The sequence below is a fragment of the Semicossyphus pulcher genome, unplaced genomic scaffold, assembly GCF_022749685.1.
Source record: "Semicossyphus pulcher isolate SPU_LCO1_2020_fin unplaced genomic scaffold, fSemPul1.0.p SCAF_19, whole genome shotgun sequence".
NCBI lineage: Eukaryota > Metazoa > Chordata > Actinopteri > Labriformes > Labridae > Semicossyphus > Semicossyphus pulcher.
This window is the reverse complement of record NW_027211692.1, coordinates 830,622-848,999: the sequence shown is the minus strand read 5'-3', so window position 1 is coordinate 848,999 and position 18,378 is coordinate 830,622. Positions and strand designations below refer to the sequence as shown.

At 42.6% G+C, this 18,378-nt stretch overlaps 1 protein-coding gene across 1 annotated transcript; it reads left to right on the top strand.

Annotated features, from left to right (window-relative positions):
* Positions 1-792: 792 nt before the first annotated feature.
* On the top strand, positions 793-17,937 carry ano7 (anoctamin 7). The gene is made up of 24 exons (XM_069668781.1): positions 793-853; positions 1,808-1,932; positions 4,274-4,331; positions 5,155-5,285; positions 6,161-6,268; positions 6,909-7,045; positions 9,006-9,063; positions 10,080-10,190; positions 10,339-10,504; positions 10,586-10,676; positions 10,867-10,963; positions 11,415-11,558; positions 11,657-11,794; positions 12,914-13,012; positions 13,156-13,258; positions 13,536-13,647; positions 13,787-13,841; positions 14,154-14,251; positions 14,589-14,770; positions 14,915-15,120; positions 15,204-15,349; positions 15,421-15,511; positions 15,702-15,821; positions 15,979-17,937. The coding sequence occupies exons 2-24, from the start codon at positions 1,837-1,839 to the stop codon at positions 16,129-16,131; spliced, it is 2,700 nt and encodes an 899-aa protein (XP_069524882.1). The 5' UTR covers positions 793-853; positions 1,808-1,836; the 3' UTR covers positions 16,132-17,937.
* Positions 17,938-18,378: the final 441 nt, after the last annotated feature.

Genomic DNA, 18,378 nt, shown 5'->3' with positions numbered 1-18,378 from the left:
AAAAACTGCTTTTTGGTATTTTTAATCTTGGCGTGTTTTCAAAGTAATTCTACGTATAAAAACATTTTAATCTGTTCTATTATTCTTTAATTGCAAACTCACTTTTTTGTCCCTCTCAGGATCATGTCGGAAGAATTAATTTTGTCACCTAAGAAGTATTTTAACTTTTCATATTTTGACTCAAATGATAAAAGCAGGACTTTAACTTCTAATGAAGAATCAGTATTTTGTCGTATATTTATTTTACTTCAGCAAAAGAGTTGTTTTTTTCACCCTGTAAAAAAAGACCTTTTATGTGAAAGTAGACACAGACGTTACATCGCTCTCTGCAAAGCCACCACAATCATTTCACACACACAACATGTTTCTTTAAAGATTCTCAATGTAAAGATGAAATATATTACACTTCTAATTAATGATGTATTATTATAGATTAAACTACCAGCAGTATTAGAAGTCTTAAAATCAGCTCCACCTTTACCAGCTGCAACATTACAGCCATGAACAGATTCATTATAATTCAATCAAATAAATATTAATCCGTATGAGGAGGACTTTAACTGTTAACTTTACGTGTGTTTGATTGCTCATACTTAGCTCTACTTCAACAGCATATTTCTACACAGTATTTTTACTCTTTTACTGAAGTAAAGCTCCGAGTCCTGTGCAGCTGATGAACCCAGAGTTTGCAGGTCCGTGAGTCAAGAGGGGCGGGGTTAATGAGAGGGGCGGGGCTTACAATCAGTCTCAGCCTACAGCTGGAAGCTGAACACACACTCACAGATATACACACACACAGACAGCTGCTCTGCTCCTGAGGCTCACCTGAACCCAGGACCGACTGTACGCACAGGTAAGTCTGACTGCTCCAGAGACTCAGCGCTAGACAGGCTGTTAACATGTAACTGCTTAATTAAGATAAGATAAGGTGTTATTTACCCCAAAGGAAATTCTAGTCTGTCGGTTGATCAATAACTTGCGTCTTCTGGAAACTGTGTCAATTTAAACAGGATGTTTTTATGAGTATGAACCCTCATATATATGTTAATGATCATTATACTCATTGTTCCCCTTTGAAGGCAGAAATCTGTCATTTCAGACTGATTTTAATTCAGCTGTTTAAGTTATTATTAACTATTAAAAAATGCATTGTGATTCAGCTGAAGGCAGGGCTGTTTTTTAGCTCATGAAATGAACTGACATTACTTTAATAATGTTTAGATTCCATGTATTTTCACAGCGTGGTACTTTTAAGTTAATGTGAATGTGAGCCGTTATTTTACCACTGAGGACAAAATGTTCTGACACAGACGACAGTTGAATACATTTCCTGTCCTGTAATTTAAATGAAAAAATAATCTCATTAAAATCTGTCGACATGCAGACAAAGAAACATGATGGTTCTTAAATTCCACCACAAGAAGGAGACCGATGCTTTTATTGTTGCTGTTTTTCTGCTGTTTGCAGTTTGTGGATGTATGATGAACGAATATAAACTGTGATGGGAGAAATTAAACATTAAAGGGATTCAAAGTACAATTTGACATGTTGACACGTCGTCACTCTCAGTTTTTAAATGTTCTTGACTGATGGATGACATCATTTTAAGAGGGATTTCAGGTATGAATGACAATACTGATCAGGTGCATTTGTCCTTAAAGATGACCTCACAGCTCTTACAGTCTGTTTCATGGCTGCTGGCTGAATCAATATTTTTGGATCTACTACACCCAGAAAGTCTATTAAAAAAATTGGGCCCATGTTTTAAACAATGAACATGTATCTGTGTTTACTGGATCTGTGGAAGGAGGAGGAGGAGGAGAGAGGTGGGGAAAGATGAGGAAGAGAGGGGAGCAGAGGGAGGACAGCGCCACGCTCATCGCCATGGAGAACAAGCCAGAGGAAAACTACGGCAGCATCACCACCACCATGGTAACAGCTGTGTGTGATTGGCCGATGGAAAGATAAAAAGTCTGACAGAAAAAAAGGAGGTTTATAGAAACATGAGATCAACAACGTGGAGTTCCTCAGGGAAGCGTCCTGGTGCCTCTTTTCTTGTCATTCAAACGTATCAAGACTCAAAGGAGCGTCTTACCATTTAAAACATTCTCTTATTGGTGGTCAAGAAACTCAACTCATGACCGCAGATACAGAATTGAAATTGTAAAAGAAAACCACAAGAAATATAGTCCTTCGTAAAAGTTATTCCACCCTGAAGCAACTTCTTGTGATCACAACGAAATATTGAAGCTCATCTTACATGAACTGAGAGTAGCCATAGTCAGTTGTTTACATTAAGTAAAGTGACGAGTCAATCCCCCCAAAGTTTTACTATTATTCATTATTTGGATCTTTCAAATTTACTCTTCTCTATTCGCTGATATTTCCTTCCACTTCCTTCCTGAAATCAACATGAAGTCAATATGACGAACTAAACCATCCGTATCTCAGAACTTTTAAATGTAGTCTTAAAGCTTTGCCAAACTGGCGTGAGTTAAAGATGGATCCTTGGTCTAACGATGTACCTCACAGGGCTAAAAGTAGTCACATAAATATGCTCAGACATAGAACACTCAAAACGGCTTTACACATATTATGTTTAAATTACAGAATAAAAAACAACAAGAAAAATACAAAAGGCACATTCTCAGTGGAAGCTAAACGTTTGCATAGCTTAGCACAAAGACTGTTAAGAGGTGGAAACTGCTAGCCTACTAAAACTACAACTCTGACTCCTGCAACTCCAACAACTCCTGAATGCGAGTCCAGACTTTCAGCTGCTTTTTAGTGAAACTCAACGTGTGTTAGTTTTTGTGTGGCTCCAGCAGGAAACAGGAAGTGTGATATGTAATGAGACGGAGCGGCTCCACTCCTGTTTAACACTGACTGAGTGACGGAGCAGTAGAGAACATGAGAGAACAATAGATGTTTGTTCTCCTCCTCCTCCTCTCTACACTGTTTTCAGTCTCATTAAGAACAGTGGAGACATGAAACAGCAGGAAGAGTCAGATCTGCGCTCATTACCCGAACAAGGCGTTAACTCACATTCAGCGGCCAGCGGCCAACAAACAGTGGAGATGAAGGGAAAGAAAACCACGTCATTCATCAAGCATCAATCAAAGATCATTAAGAGTGTTGTTTCTGCTCCGGACTTCACATGTGAGAGCCGGCTGAAAAGACAGCTAAAGTTAGCTCTCTGCTGGTGAATTAGCAGCTGAACAAGAAGCTCCTCTCAGATTTAAAGTGAGTTTCAGCTCTTTGTTTATCCATCCAGCTAATATTTCACTCTTCTGCTTCACTCCGTGAGGTGTTTTCAGACCAAACAGTCCTGCTGACCTCCTTAAAAATGATCTTCATGGGCTTTTTTTCTGTTTACACCAACATCAAACGCTGTAGTTACTTCAGGTGTCTGGCGGTTGGTGTAGCAACACCACAAACAGCAACAAGATGGAGGAGCTGTGTGTTTGTTCCAATATCGTGGAGCTGGAGAGCCCGGGAGCTCCGGCAGAGCCACAATGTAGTGAGAGAGGAGAGGTGTGAATTCACACTTCACTGTTGCTCTGTTTTGGTCCGTCATGAGCTGTTACAACGGTGGTTAACGATGGTGGTTTCCACAGCTGCCTTTGCTTATATGTTCGACCCACAATGTACATTTCCTCACTAAAGGTTCCTCTTGTGCTGGGAGAGAACCTACTCTGTAGTAGAAGCTTAAAAAGTCCTCCAAAAAGTGTTCCAAGATCGACTACCGTTCCCAATTTGTGCAGTGCCAAACCAGGAAAATGGCTGGGGCCCTCAAAACAGGGAAATAGTTCCTGCAGTCCGTTGAAAAGCCGAAAAAGGCCACTCGCTCCGTCTGAGCCGCTGAGAGCTGACAGACACCTGCTTTGTCTCAATTCAGAAACTTTGATGAGAAAACTTTTCTTTTCAGTTTTATTAACATGAATACAAATGAAGGTGACTTATCTCGGACTATGCTGCAGATATCTGCCCCGACAAAACGTCCGACCCTTCTGCTATGTAGCCAAGATGGTGACCATGACGCAGGTTATGACACGTACAGCGTTCCATATTTAACTTTGGTGCTGTTCTGAATACATCATCAGGTACTTATTTTGATGAAACTGTCAGTAAGTACCGAAGAACAGGTTAGAGACCAGCTGGTGAACATCTCAATCCAGTCCAGTCTGAGGTAGAACCTGAATGTCTCTTGATTTTGTGAAGGTTGGATTATTTTTACCTGTGCTCGATGATAATGACTGCTATTATTTTCCAGGATGCACCTGTTCAGCCCCGGGACAGGAATGTGTTCACCGACGGATCGAGTCGAGTCGGTGAGTAAACCAAACGCTTTGCTGAGTCAATATTAGCTGAGAAGACGAGCAGGCTTTCTGTGAACAAACTTATTCCTGTGAGTCTTCAGTAAGACAGCAGCTCAGTGTCGTCGGTCTCTGCTGTTAGTTTGAACTGAAAGTCTCACATGTTATCATTTAGAATGAGTTGATCACCCTGAAATGAAATGGCCACTGAAATCCATTAATGGTTAAAGTCATTATTGAGTAAAGATGCCAAAACAGCCTTTTAACTTGTGAATCTGTTTGACTGTCGGATATTTAAAGACGTAATCTCTGACTTTGTCGCAGTTTTTGTTTAACCAATCGGTTAAAGGAGAAAATAATCAGGCACATTAATCAGAATAGTTAACAATGGTCCTTTGCGGCTCGAGTCATTTACATTAGAACACTAATGTTTTTTCCTGGTGGTGGCGGTTGTGTGTACACATCTCCTCTTGGGGGAATGTTTGGCAATGTAAGTGGGACGTTTGGCCTGCTGGTGGCGCTATATTCAGCCTGCTGGAAGATAAATGTTAGCCGTAAGCTTCATGTAGATCTGTGTTCCACAGATCTGTGTCACTGTAGATATTTAAATGACTCTCACAGAGAGAGGCTGCAGTTATTCTCCCTTTGAATTCAGGTTGGACATTTTAACGTGGGGCTCTATGGGGATCGACTCACTTTTGGAGCCAGCCTCAAGTGGACACTAGAGGAACTGCAGCTTTTGGGACTTCCACTTAGGCTTGGAGATTGTTTCTTAGTTCGTATCAGCAGTGATGAGACCACGTCAGTGCTGGTTTAAATCTGATGTCCTGTTGGTCAGATTTCGTGTTGGTGTGGGAGGAGCCTAGAAGCTTACAGGATGAGGAGGGTACAGGTGTTAGTCAAGACCAAAGGAAGTGGAGGGAGAAGTTTCTGAACAAGCTGAAACAGTCTGGACTGCTGCTGGAACAGGTGAGTTAAACAAACACAGCTGAACCTCTGAAACAAACACCAGTGTGTTTGATCAGTGACGACTGAAACTGATCAGTTCTTTCTTCTGTTGTTAAAATCATCTGTCACAAGACATCACTGCTCAAGAAAGTATTCACATCATTTACCTGAGTAAACATATAAATACCACTAAACATAATGTGTCTTAATATCTATAAATATATATAATAATATTTATAGATCTATATCTATAATAAGTCTTATATCAGAAGAATTCAAGTATCAAGACAGGAAATACTCATCATCCAGCAAAACGGCCCCAAACACCAAAACACCGACCAATTCAGGCAGCGTTAGAGCAGCAGCTCCTGTGTTCTGTCAGGCAGAAAGGTCCGGTGTGTGTGCAGAGAGCGATGTAACGTCTGTGTGTGGTTAAAACAATCATCTTCCTCTGTAACAAAAAGGTCTATCTCTGTAGGGATCCTTTCTGTCATGTTGTCACACACTTAGAATAACAATCTGAGCCTGTCAGTGGAAACAACAAGAACTTTTAGTGGACGACCTTTGACCCATCAAGGATTATGTTGCAGACATGCTGAAGCAATTTACTTCCAAAACTTTTTGTGGCTATTAGTCATTTAGGCCCCAAAATATGTACAAAAGTAAATAAATAAAATAAAATTGGACGTAGGTTTAAAAGAATCCTGAATAGTTTTTTTAAGTAAAGTAGTTGAGTTACTTCCCACCACTGGGGATTGGTTGAAAGTATATAAAGAGAGAAGAGGAGGGGATCCAGAGTTGAACCTTGTGGAACTCCCTAACAGCTAACATGAGCAGTTAAGGATGAAAAGTGACCAATTTAGAAGATTTAAACCAGTTTCTGTTCGTCTTCACAGAAGGAGGTCCTTCAGACGAAGACAAGGATCTGTTTTGTCCTCCTCAGCGCTCCATGGAGCGTCCTGTGTTACTATGCTGAGGAGATCAGTCTGAGAGCCCCTCTGCAGGTAAACCACCTCCTTCACCTCCTCGCCCACCTTAGACGTCTCGTCCTTTTATCTGTTACTATTTCTCTAGATTCTCATCAAAGTCTGTTCATGGTTGAAACAAAGTGTTCAAATAAATCCATCATGATCTATGTTAACGGATGCTTCCAATTGAAGGTGGAGGTAGATTGAATGTTATGCACGGTGTTGTCACAAGGAATACATAGCCACCCTGCGACAATACAAAGTGTCTACAGCTGTTCAGACCAAAAGTGGAGCAAATTATTTGCTTCCTGTTACTCACAAGTTTAACTGCGGGACCTTTGTGTTTATTTGCATTTGTTAAACACAACCTGTGGTATTTGCCCTCCCAGATACATCAGAAAACCAAACACCGTCACACAGAGGTGCACATAGTGTGGTTAATTTCACCTCTACAGGTGTTCTGTTTCAGCTCGTTTTTTGAATGGAGTTTGGTTTGACCTTTTTAAATACAATGTCAGCACGTCAGTGGAATCCAACACTCTGCAGTGTGTCCTCACTGCGTCCTCACTGCGTCCTCACTGCATCCTCACTGTGTCCTCACTGTGTCCTCACTGTGTCCTCACCGCGTCCTCACTGTGTCCTCACCGTGTCCTCACTATGTGCTGTCCTCCTGCAGGTTGTCACCGTTCCGATAGTTAACTGGTCTGAGCAGTTTCTGTCCCGGCTGTCCCTCCACAGTCCTCTGTCTCAGGACGTCCCCAACCCCCCACCTGACTACTACACCTGTCAGTTCAGGACCAACAAGCTGCAGAGGTGACAACATTAGATATTGACTGTTTAATTTCATCACTAAAAAGTTTATTGTTAAGATTACAGATCAACAGCTTTGATGAGTTTCAAGTATACTTTAGTTTAATCTGTTTATTATTATACCTTACTTTAAGAAATATAAATATGTTTTACTACAAAACTCTTCTTTAAACAAAGGAAGACGGATTCAAATCTTCAAACAAATGAAGATTAAATGTTGTAAATATGTAAAGTTGGCAGAATAATGAAAGAACTTAATGCGTGAAAACTGAGTGAAGCTGAAGTTTCAGCTGGAGTAAAAAGTGAATCAACTGTGATTTGAAGATGTCTTTTACCTTTTAGTTCAAAGGGTGGTGGCTGAAATACGGTGGCCGGCAAGGGCAAACGCGCTGCAACAGCCCAAACGATTTTGACTAGAAGAAACGAGCTGCAAATTGAGAAACAATGTAAATGAAGAAACACAAGCAAAAGTCCAAAACAAATGCAACGACGGAAACGCGCTGCAAAAAAAAAAACCTGCTGCAAAAAGCCAAAACAAATACTTTAACATCAAACGTGCTGCAAATACAGAAACGATGCAAAGTCAGAAACACACAAACCCAGAAAACACATGCAAAAGAAAAATGCTGCAAATACAGCCCTCACAACAGAAGTGCTCCAGGCCTGTAGGGGGCGCTCACTGTGACAGGTTTATTATTAATGGGAGAGAGAGGGAGATGAGACAGATATATATATCTTTTTATACAGTCTATGATTACTTCTAACACTTTCTAAAGTTAGACGCTGCTGGAGCGGAGCGTCTCTGTTGATCATGTACGACTGACAACTTTAAAACATGAGCAAAGAATTCACAACTTTTGTTGAGACACGGCTCCTGATCAACTGATAGCTTTGCTAAAGTAACCGCTGCTAATTGTAGCTTCAGTTAGCCGTACAGCTAGCAGTTCTTTATGATTACTCTGTCCGGCTCGGCGTCAAATTGTTTAAAGGGAAGATAAATATGTAAAAAGTTATTACGGTGAAAACCAACACTGCTGCTGCAAATAAGGCAAGAGAGGAACGCTGATAATGTAACAACAACATGTAGTACCTCTTACACACTAACAATGATACACATGATTTCAGTTGTATACAGGATCCACAGTTAGGTCAGATAAATTAACTTCATGAATGAAATGCGAGGAAATATTGCCGTATGCCGTAGCTTCCGCTGCGGACGAGATAACCCCAAACACCCGACTACCTTTTGAAGGTAGAACCGCTAGCTGCACGGCTAACAGAAGCTACAATTAGCAGCGGTTACTTTAGCAAAGCTATCAGTTGATCAGGAGCCGTGTCTCAACAAACGTTGTGAATTCTTTGCTCATGTTTTAAAGTTGTCAGTAGTACATGACCAACAGAGACGCTCCGCTCCAGCAGCGTCTAACATTAGAAAGTCTGAGAAGTAATAAATTCACTGTCTCGTCTCCCCCTCTCTCCCGTTAATAACCGAGCGCCCCCTACAGGCCTGGAGCACTTCTGTTGTGAGGACTGTATTTGCAGCGTTTTTCTTTTGCATGTGTTTTCTGGGTTTGTGTGTTTCTGACTTTGCATCGTTTCTGTATTTGCAGCACGTTTGATGTTAATGTATTTGTTTTGGCTTTTTGCAGCAGGTTTTTTCATTTGCAGCGCGTTTCCGTCGTTGCATTTGTTTTGGACTTTTGCTTGTGTTTTTGAATTTACATCGTTTCTGAACTTGCAGCTCGTTTCTTCTAATCGAAATCATTTTGGCTGTTGCAGCACGTTTGCCCTTGCCGGCCACCGTACTTAATTTGAAGCCATTTAAAGTGTAAAATTTGAGCACATAAAGGAATTGTCTCAGTTAGATAATAATAAATAAGAGCAGGGAAACAACATGTGGATGTTGTGTGACGTGCTGAAAGCAGTCAAAGTGTACAGACACCAGACTCTGTTTTGTCTGCAGGTTTCTGGGCAGCGACGACAAGGAGAACTTCTTCAAGACGACTCAGAGACACCAGGTGGTGAGTACAGATGCAACCGTTAGACCGGTGTTTTTTAACCTCACACTTATTTTTACATATTTTGGGCTCTAAATGACAAACAGGTACAAACAGTGTGTGAGTGTCTCCAGTAGATGTGTTCATCCTGCAGCCGTGAAACAGGCTGTCATGGCTGCAACATAATCCTTGATGGAAGTGATTTAACCTCACAGGACACAGGAGCTGCTGCTCTGCTGTTGAATTGATTAGTTAGTGTGTTTATGTTGTTGTGTGTTAAACAAATATTGTGTTGGATCCAAAGTAACCATTTAGAACAATAAAGTTACAAAATGACACAAACAGATCATGGCAGCATCTCTTGTGTTCATGTCAGCTGTGTTAGCCCACACACCCAGAGAACAAACAGAGGTTCTGTGTTCAAATAAACTCTCCTGGCTCAGAGGTTTCCTCACCCAGTGCATCCTGGGACATGTGTGCGCTGCCACTACGAGCAAGACGGCGCTCTCTCAGAAATCCAAAACACACCTTCCAATAAAAAGATAAATAACAATAATGACGAGCAGATATTTACCATGTGCAAGTGTCTGTGGACTTGGTGGCAGTAATGTGGACTCACTGTGAGCTGCAGAAATCACACTAGGTTTAGACTGAACAGGGTTTATAGTCTGGATTGAGGCGTGGCACTCACAGACTCCTCTGATTGGTTCATACGTGCAGACCCGCTGACCTCTCAGATTCCAGGATGTTTCAGTCATCAGACGGATGCTTCAAGTGGCAACGCCTCCTCAACAAACACCATCAAAGCACACACACATCCTCAAATACACACAGCTACAAATACACAGAGACCAAACTATCAATCTTCTCACACACACCCACACACCCACACACACGCACTCTGACACACACTAATGAAAAGAAGCCTTCAATTAAAGATTAGATTGGGTCACAGAGGCTAGTGGTCCAACTGTTAGACAGGAAGTGACATCAGGCTCTGAAAAAGATGGGTGCAGTGACGGTTTCTCCTGTCCCTGCAGCTGTACGAGATCCTGGCCAGGACTCCGTATGGCACGGTGAAAAAGGGGGAAGTGGGAATTGACCGACTCCTGAGTGAACAGGTCTTCACGGCTGCCTACCCGCTGCATGAGGTGAACTAAACCCAGAACCTGAGATTCCACTGAGGCACCTTTGATCCATGTTTCCATCATTATTTAGACTCAACAAAGCACACAAAGTTTAGATGTAAAATGTTACACAAGTTTATTTCACTTGTTCTACTTTGTCCTGTGTCTGCAGGGTGATTTCCAGCTGCCGACCCCCCCTGTGCCCCCCCAGTCTTTAGGTCTGAGACAGATCCTGTTCACATACTGGGCCAAGTGGTCCTGCTGGAGACGCTACCAGCCTCTGGATCACATCAGGGCCTACTTCGGAGAGAAGATAGCACTGTACTTTGCCTGGCTAGGTAACTAGCAAACTACTAACTAACTAACTAACTAACTGCTGACAACTCTCTTGTTACAACAGAAAGTGTGTCTGACTGCAGGTTTCTACACTGGCTGGCTGGTGCCGGCGTCCCTCGTTGGAACGGTGATCTTCTTTGTCGGGTTTTGGCTCATGGCCACGGATGTTCCAGCGTAAGTAAAAACTCTGTTGGGCTCTTACTTTGAAGGGGTGTTTGTAAACGTTAGCTTCCTTCGTTTCTCTCTGCTGATACGCTGACGACACTCAGCTTTATCTGCACATGGTATAATAGTGATGTTCCATACAGATCGTTTACACAAGTGAACTCTGTGTGTGTGTGTGTGTGTGTCTGTGTGTGTGTAGGATGGAGGTGTGTGACAGTAGAAACAACTTCGTCATGTGTCCTCTCTGTAACATCTGCACCTACTGGAACTACTCCAGCATCTGTGTCACCTATAAGGTAGAGCCCTGACATCACACACACGTCACTCAGTGATTGGTCCGTGGGATGGGGGTGGGGTCTGGACTTTCCTCTGAACATTTTGTCCCCTTCCTCTCACAGCCAGTCCAGTCATGTTCAGAACTGAGATCATCACTGAACTGGTTTTGTGACTTCTCTGGCAGAGCGAATATTCGTTGGTTGTTTCAAACCAAAGCACATGAATACCAGTGACTCTGTGGCTGAACGTGGCTGAGGTGAAAGTTTGCTTTGCTTTTGTCTGAACACAGTTTAGACCTCATGCAGCTTTTTCGTCTGGTCACTGTAAGACTGGGTCAACTTGTTCGATGGGTGACCCTCCACTTCCTGTTTGAAGCCCTCTGACTTGGCAGAGGTCTGTTGCTCTAAGCACTGACCTCACTTGAACGAGTGTGAGTGCTGTGTTTCGTTATTCGCCTGTCTCTCTCTGCAGGCGGGTCTCCTGTTTGACAATGGAGGAACAGTGTTTCTTAGTGTCTTCATGTCGCTGTGGGCCGTCACCTTCCTGGAGTACTGGAAGAGAACCTGTTCAGCTCTGTCTCACCGCTGGGACTGTGCGGAATTCCAGGACATCGAGGTACCACGTTATGAATATTTAGGCTAAGTGAGGTTGTGTTGTACTAATGATTCATATATCATGCAAAAACATAACTGATGAGTTCATGTCCTCCACAGGAGCGACCTCGTCCAGAGTTCACAGCAATGGCGCCGATGACCATGAGGAACCCGGTGACGGGAGCAGAGGAACCTTACTTTCCTGAGAACAAGCGATTCAACAGAACCCTGACCGGCTGCATGGTCATCCTCGTTATGGTGAGTCTCCTGACCTTTGACCCATCATTTTTGTAAACATTACAGCTGATACATATATTTCAGTATTACAGTTCAGAAAAATTGACATTCCCTGGCTAGAAATGAGAGGCCGTCTGATATCAAGGATCTATTCTTTAAGATTTTAGTAAGGATATAATCTGCCAAGTTTTGTTGCATTACAAGAGCAAAAGACAGAGGGAGGTGAGAGATACTTTACTAACACCTGAAGGGAAATTCAATGTTTTCACTCTGTTAGTACAACGTACTACACACACACACAAAGGCCTGAAATACACACATGCACAAACAGGACTCCTGGAGAGATGTCAGAGTGGGGGGCTGCACATGGACATGCGCCCCGAGCGGTGGGGGATTTGGTGCATGTTCAAGGACACTGTGACCAGGAAAGGAGCTGGCACGTCTCCAGCCCCAATTCCACGTTTGGGCCATGCCGGGACTTGAGCCGGCCACTCTCCGGTTCCCAAGCCGAGTCCCTCCAGACTGAGCCACCGTCTAATCTTAACATTACGGCCTTTTCTTTTGAATATCGTTCAAAAAGTCAGTCGTATAAAACATCAAATTGAAGTAGGTGTTGAGGAGGATTCAGGATTATCAGCCTAACATCAAACAACTTCTCAGGCAGTGTCAGTGTCACAGAAATTCAGAGTTGCCGTCGTCTTCATGGTTTGGTATGAGGTGGTCACTTAAGGCGACCTATTTCACACCTTTACATCTGATAAAATCAAGCATGTTTCATTTTGGCGGGAGTTTTGAGTCTTGGCCGATACAAATACTTTGTACATTGTCAACAACCAATGGGGGTGCTTGAAATATGGAGAAAGGAACTTTGCTATTAGCCTGTTAGCTCGCAAAGCTAACCCAGCTGACATTATTCACTGAAGTTAACAGCAACCACTGCACACACAAGGGCAGCTGTGGCCAAAAGCTGCTTCAGGAGCATGATGGGAAATAATCTCCACAGGAATGAAGTTGTCGTCTTGGAAAGAATGACCCTGCAAGACATCCTGTCTTTCTGAAATATTATAGTGTGTGACTGAAATGATGTCACATGATGTGAAACTTCTTTTGAAAGTAATAAGTTGAACTTCCTGCGTGCAGGTTATTGTGGTGCTGATGTTCCTCATCGCCATCATTCTGTATCGCAGCATCCTCAGAATCATCATCTACAAGTCCGGCAACAGATTCGCCAGCATCTCTGTGAGTACGACACAACAACGATTAAATCTATGAGGGAAGAAAACAGGCTCCAGGACACTTCCCTGAGGGACTCCACAACCTACTGACTTCACATTGTGCGTGTGCATGTGTGTGTGTGTGTGTGTGTGCGTGTGTGTGTTCAGGCTGGGAGGTTAGCCAGTATTTCAGGATCTGTGTTGAACCTGTTGGTCATCCTCATGTTGTCCAAAGTTTACACTTCACTGGCCCATATCCTCACCCGCTGGGGTGAGTCACACCTTCCTCCTCACCCTCTTCATCCTGGATTTTAGCCTCAGACGCTTCACAAAAGTTATTTAGTCACATTTCAGTTTGTTTCATCTGATGTCTTATTCAGGTTTTAAAGAAACACTCAAGACACCAATGTATAAGACTAGAAAGCATGCAGTATGTTTTGCTCCTCAAAGAGGAGGGTTAATGTCCTTGGTACAGGTGGTATTATCGGATGTGGTGCATTCAGGGTGTGTTCAGTCAGGTGTGTTTTCTCCCTTTGTGTTTCTGGCAGAGATGCATCGGACTCAGACTAAATATGAAGACATGTTCATCCTCAAAGTTTTCATCTTCCAGTTTGTCAACTTCTACTCGTCTCCAGTTTACATCGCCTTCTTCAAAGGCAGGTGAGAACTGCTCCAACCAATCAGAGGAAGACTCACAGGTTCATCGCCAGAGGCCTTTTCTCTTTCCCACTCTTATTATTATTATGACCTTTGTTTCTTCACTGTTTCTTTTTTACTGTTTGACCGTCTGTTTGTGCAGGTTTGTCGGTTATCCTGGAAACTACAACACTCTGTTCGGAGTTCGTAATGAAGATGTGAGTCTGTCACGTGGTGGTACTGATGAAGCTGGTGGTGATGATGAAAGACTGTGAAGAATGTTTTCACCAGGAAAGAACAGAGAACGAAAAATGATCTCCAAACATCGTGTACCTGGAAACATGCACTCATAATACAGATCAATACATCAGGGAAATGATTCTGATAATGACATCAGCATGTCATAGCTCTTCATCACTGCCAGCTGGCTTTTACACTGACCTGTTACTTTTAACTATAAAACGATGTGACTTTCAAAGCAGGGCAGGAGGGGAGCATTAAACAGGTCTTCTGCTGTGTTTGTGTGTAAGTGTGGAGCAGGAGGATGTCTCATTGAACTGGCTCAGGAGCTGCTGGTCATCATGGTGGGAAAACAGCTGATCAACAACATCCAGGAGTTCATCTGCCCGTAAAAACAAACACTAACACAGAAAATTACTTTTCAATTATGATATTAACATGTAAGATATTTTGTGAGAACTGAGTAAGATCACTTGTGCATGAGAAGTACTTTTGACCTGACTAACAGAAAAAACGAGACCATGATGCATCTTGTGCGAGCGAGAGAACTCATGAGAACGAGATCAGTAAGATCAGTGAGAATAAAATGCACTAAACAAGAAGAACTTGAGGTAATAACGTGATAGTAAGTCGTAGGAAACAAAACAAAAATGTGCGCAATGGTCTCAGATGTTGGACTGTTTATTAACACATGGTGAAGGATTTGACTCCTGGTTATTTTGCAGGAAGTTGAAAGCGTGGTGGCAGAAGAGGAAGATAAGTCCTCGGCTGAGAGAGGTGAAGAAGGAGGAAGGAGAGGAGAGTCAGAGGGAGATGAAGGGGGAGGAAGAGGAGCTGGTTTCTCCCTGGGAGGCAGACTACCAGCTGCTGGTGTGTGAGGGCCTCTTCAGTGAATACCTGGAGATGGGTAAGCCCTGCCAGCGGTGGTAAACTCAGAGATGATATGTTTTCTATGTTGTGATTGGCCGTGGTGGAGTTATGGGATACTGAAAAGAGCACTGGCTTGAAGCATCCTGGGAAGTGAAGTGTTGTTTCTCTTGGTTCTCCTCAGTGCTTCAGTTTGGCTTCATCACCATCTTCGTGGCGGCGTGTCCTCTCGCTCCGCTCTTTGCTCTTATAAATAACTGGGTGGAGGTTCGTTTGGACGCTCAGAAGTTTGTGGCTGAATATCGCCGCCCTGTGGTGGAGCGCGCTCAGGACATCGGCATCTGGTTTTCCATCCTTCAGTTCATCTCACACATAGCTGTCCTCAGCAATGTAAGACTTTGTTGTATCTTTGTTGTGGATTTGACATTTTGTGACTTAAATCAGAAGTGTAATCACACAACCTGTGTCTGTAGGCATTCCTCATAGCGTTCACCTCGTCCTTCGTGCCTCGTCTGTACTATCGTTACACCAGGGACAGCACTCTGAGCGGCTACATCAACTTTACTCTGGCAACATCACCACGCAACTACAGCCAGCAACACCAACACATATCCTGCAGGTTGGCAACAACACTGAAACTACAGTCATTAAATCCAACACACCTGGCTGTAACATTGCTGTGGTTTGCAGGTATCGGGGTCTCAGGGATGGAGACGGTGAATACCTCCCTGAGTACTACCACCTCCTCGCCATCCGACTCACTTTTGTCATCGTGTTTGAGGTCAGTGTCTCTCCCACATCAGAATAATTTGATGACGTTATACTTTTACAAAAAAAAACACACAGAAATGAAACCTTCTCTGTGAATCCTTCTTAGTGGTGATCCGTTGATGATGACAGAGGGAGCAGAATGGGGTCCAGCTTGTTCCTGCTGTGATCTGATCCATTATCTTTCTCTCTCTCTTCCTCAGCATGTGGTCTTCTTCGTCAGCCGTCTGATCGACCTGATGGTCCCCGACATCCCTGAGGAGGTGGAGATGAAGATGAAGAGGGAGCACTACATGGCTAAAGAGGCGCTGGCTGAAAACCAGGTAACACAAAACTTTTTTCACATTCAATTTAAATGGTCACAAAAAGTTTGTCGTCCTGTTTTTATTCTAGTTTGTTCTTGTTCATCTCACTGTGTACTAGCAGAGATAGTCTCAGTTATAGTTTGGTTTGATCCTGTGTTGTGTTTTGTGCTTCCAGTCTTTGGGGAAAACAGTGATTCCTGATGAGAAGGACGTCCTGTCTAAGGACCTGAGACAGCGTGCTCCCAGATCCTCACCGCCGCAGAGCGACTCCCCTCCACCACACCTGAGGGGAATCCCTGAAGAACCCGACATGCCTGGAAGCAGCTGAAATATAGCACTACTGTCCTCCAAATACCTCAACTTCTGCTGGACTGAGCTCCTTCTTCAACAATGTTTGAAGGATCTACAAGACCCCTACTAGATCTGCCAGAACAGGGCAAAACACAGGCCAACAAGAACTTTGAAAGACCACTAAGATCTAGATCCAGTAAACCATTGCCGGGCTTACTAGCAGATGTCTGCCTGTACATTTTCTATAAAACTTGTAAACCTTTACAAGAGCTACAAGGGCTCTGTTAAACCTCTCAAAGTCCTACAAGATCACTGCGAGAGATCCACAAGATGTCTGTGAGGTTTCTTTTAGAGCTACAAGAGCTCTGCTACATTTGTGCAAGATCTACAAGGTCAAACCTCGAACAAACTACAGGAAGTCTAAAGGAGCTATGACTCCTCTTCTTTTTTAAGATATAGTTTTGTTGAATCCTAACACGTCCACTTTAAGAACTCTATGAGATCCAAAAGGCCTTTGAACCTTTTGACATTCTAGAAGATGTTTGCAGGACCTGGAAAGACATACAGCACCAAGCCAGGCCTGTAAAAGATCCCTGCAAGAGATCCATAAGACCTACAATATATCTGGGAGATCTCAACTAGAGCTACAAGACCTCTGCTACTACATGCTATCTATATGATTAGTATAAAACATCCATGTACATCTCTTTTGTTTTTCAAGAACTTTAAAAGAGGTCTACAAGACCACAAACTTGTTTCCAATCTTTTATTAGACCAGTAAGATCTGCAAGACATGTGATGAACCTCTTCCCATTCCACAAAATGTTCTCAGGATTGCTCCAAAAGCATCCAACAAGAGCTCCTGTTGTGGCCCCACAAGATCTACAAGGTGTGAGATCTCTACAAGAGCTGCAAGACGGGAATGTAAATGACCTGCACTGCATCGGAAAGAATTCTTCTACACCTGTAGAATATCTAGTGTAGTTGAGAGTCATCGTAAGTGAGCTCTGCTGGAGCGCTACAAGACCTCCAAGACCCCACTGGATCTCTACAAGGCTAACAGGTGCTCTACAGGTGCACTTAATGTGATAGAAATGCCACGATGATACCTGCAAGACCTACATGAGCTTTCCATGAACCCACCGAGGCCAAGGCCTGAGTTCCTGACTTATTAAACTTGGACATGACTTGCAGGAGCTCCAGTAGACCACAATCCCGTTAGAAAACTCTAAAACCTTTAGAAACCTCTGCAAAAGCTAAAAAAAATACACAAGATATAAATATCAGTACAAGCGCTCAAAATGAGGGGACGACATGAGCCCTTTCAGAGGCAGGAAACCAGATATGTTTAACTTTCACGCCAGATTGAATCACTATTTATTGAACATTGTTTCTAATATTTTTGTCGACTACAATTTGATCATCTGTGCTGTCGATGTGGCGTATTACATTCGAGAGAGAGAGTGGAATATATTATTGTCCAGATTTATATATTTTTTGATAGATTCGTGGTTGTACATATAATAAAGGAAATGTAACAAACATATTGTTGATATATTAATGTAGTCAATATTATCTGGAAAAGGCTGAGTATTCTGTAAATAAATTCCTTACAGGAGTTAGATGTTTGTCTTTGTTCTCCTTCTCCATCTGATAGTTTCAGAAGAACAGCCGTTTATGATGCAGAAATGGGAAATACTTCACAGGCTGTTACTGCAGGAACCTCAAGGGTGGACTGGCTGAGGCACTGCTCTGTTTCTCTGACATATTATCTTAAACAGTTGAGAGTGTATGATAATTATTCTTTAGACCTTCTGCAACAAATAAAAACATTTATACTTACTGTATTTCTTTTGATTTGTTCAAATTGATGTATCTGTATTTCTGATCCACTAAAGGGCAAAAGGATGGGTATTTGATTTTTACTGTTGAGCACATGAAACTTTACTCAATGAAGAAAACATCAAGTGGAAAAATGTGAGGTTTCTGTACTTAGCTGTCCCAGATACCAGACCAGATACCAGACTAATGGTATGTCCCAGGGATGCACAAGATGTTTGGTGACTGACTGACAGAGATTTCCTTTTTTACTATTAGTGCATTAGAGCCTTCCTGTGCCTGTCTGACATTGCCTGTTGAAATTTCTTTCTTTATCTTAGCTTCCCAGATCTTCCCTTTTTTAAACATAACTTATTTTATTTATTGTGATGATATCAAACACAAATGACTTGAAGAGTTTTGTCATTTTAGTGTAAGAGCAGTGATTGAAATTAGCGGTTTTGAT

Coding starts and splice junctions, on each gene's coding strand:
- ano7 (XM_069668781.1), top strand. CDS start 1,837: ATGAGGAAGAGAGGGGAGCAGAGGGAGGACAGCGCCACGCTCATCGCC. Junction 14,771..14,914: donor CAGTGAATACCTGGAGATGG/GTAAGCCCTGCC, acceptor GGTTCTCCTCAG/TGCTTCAGTTTGGCTTCATC. Junction 15,822..15,978: donor AGGCGCTGGCTGAAAACCAG/GTAACACAAAAC, acceptor TTGTGCTTCCAG/TCTTTGGGGAAAACAGTGAT.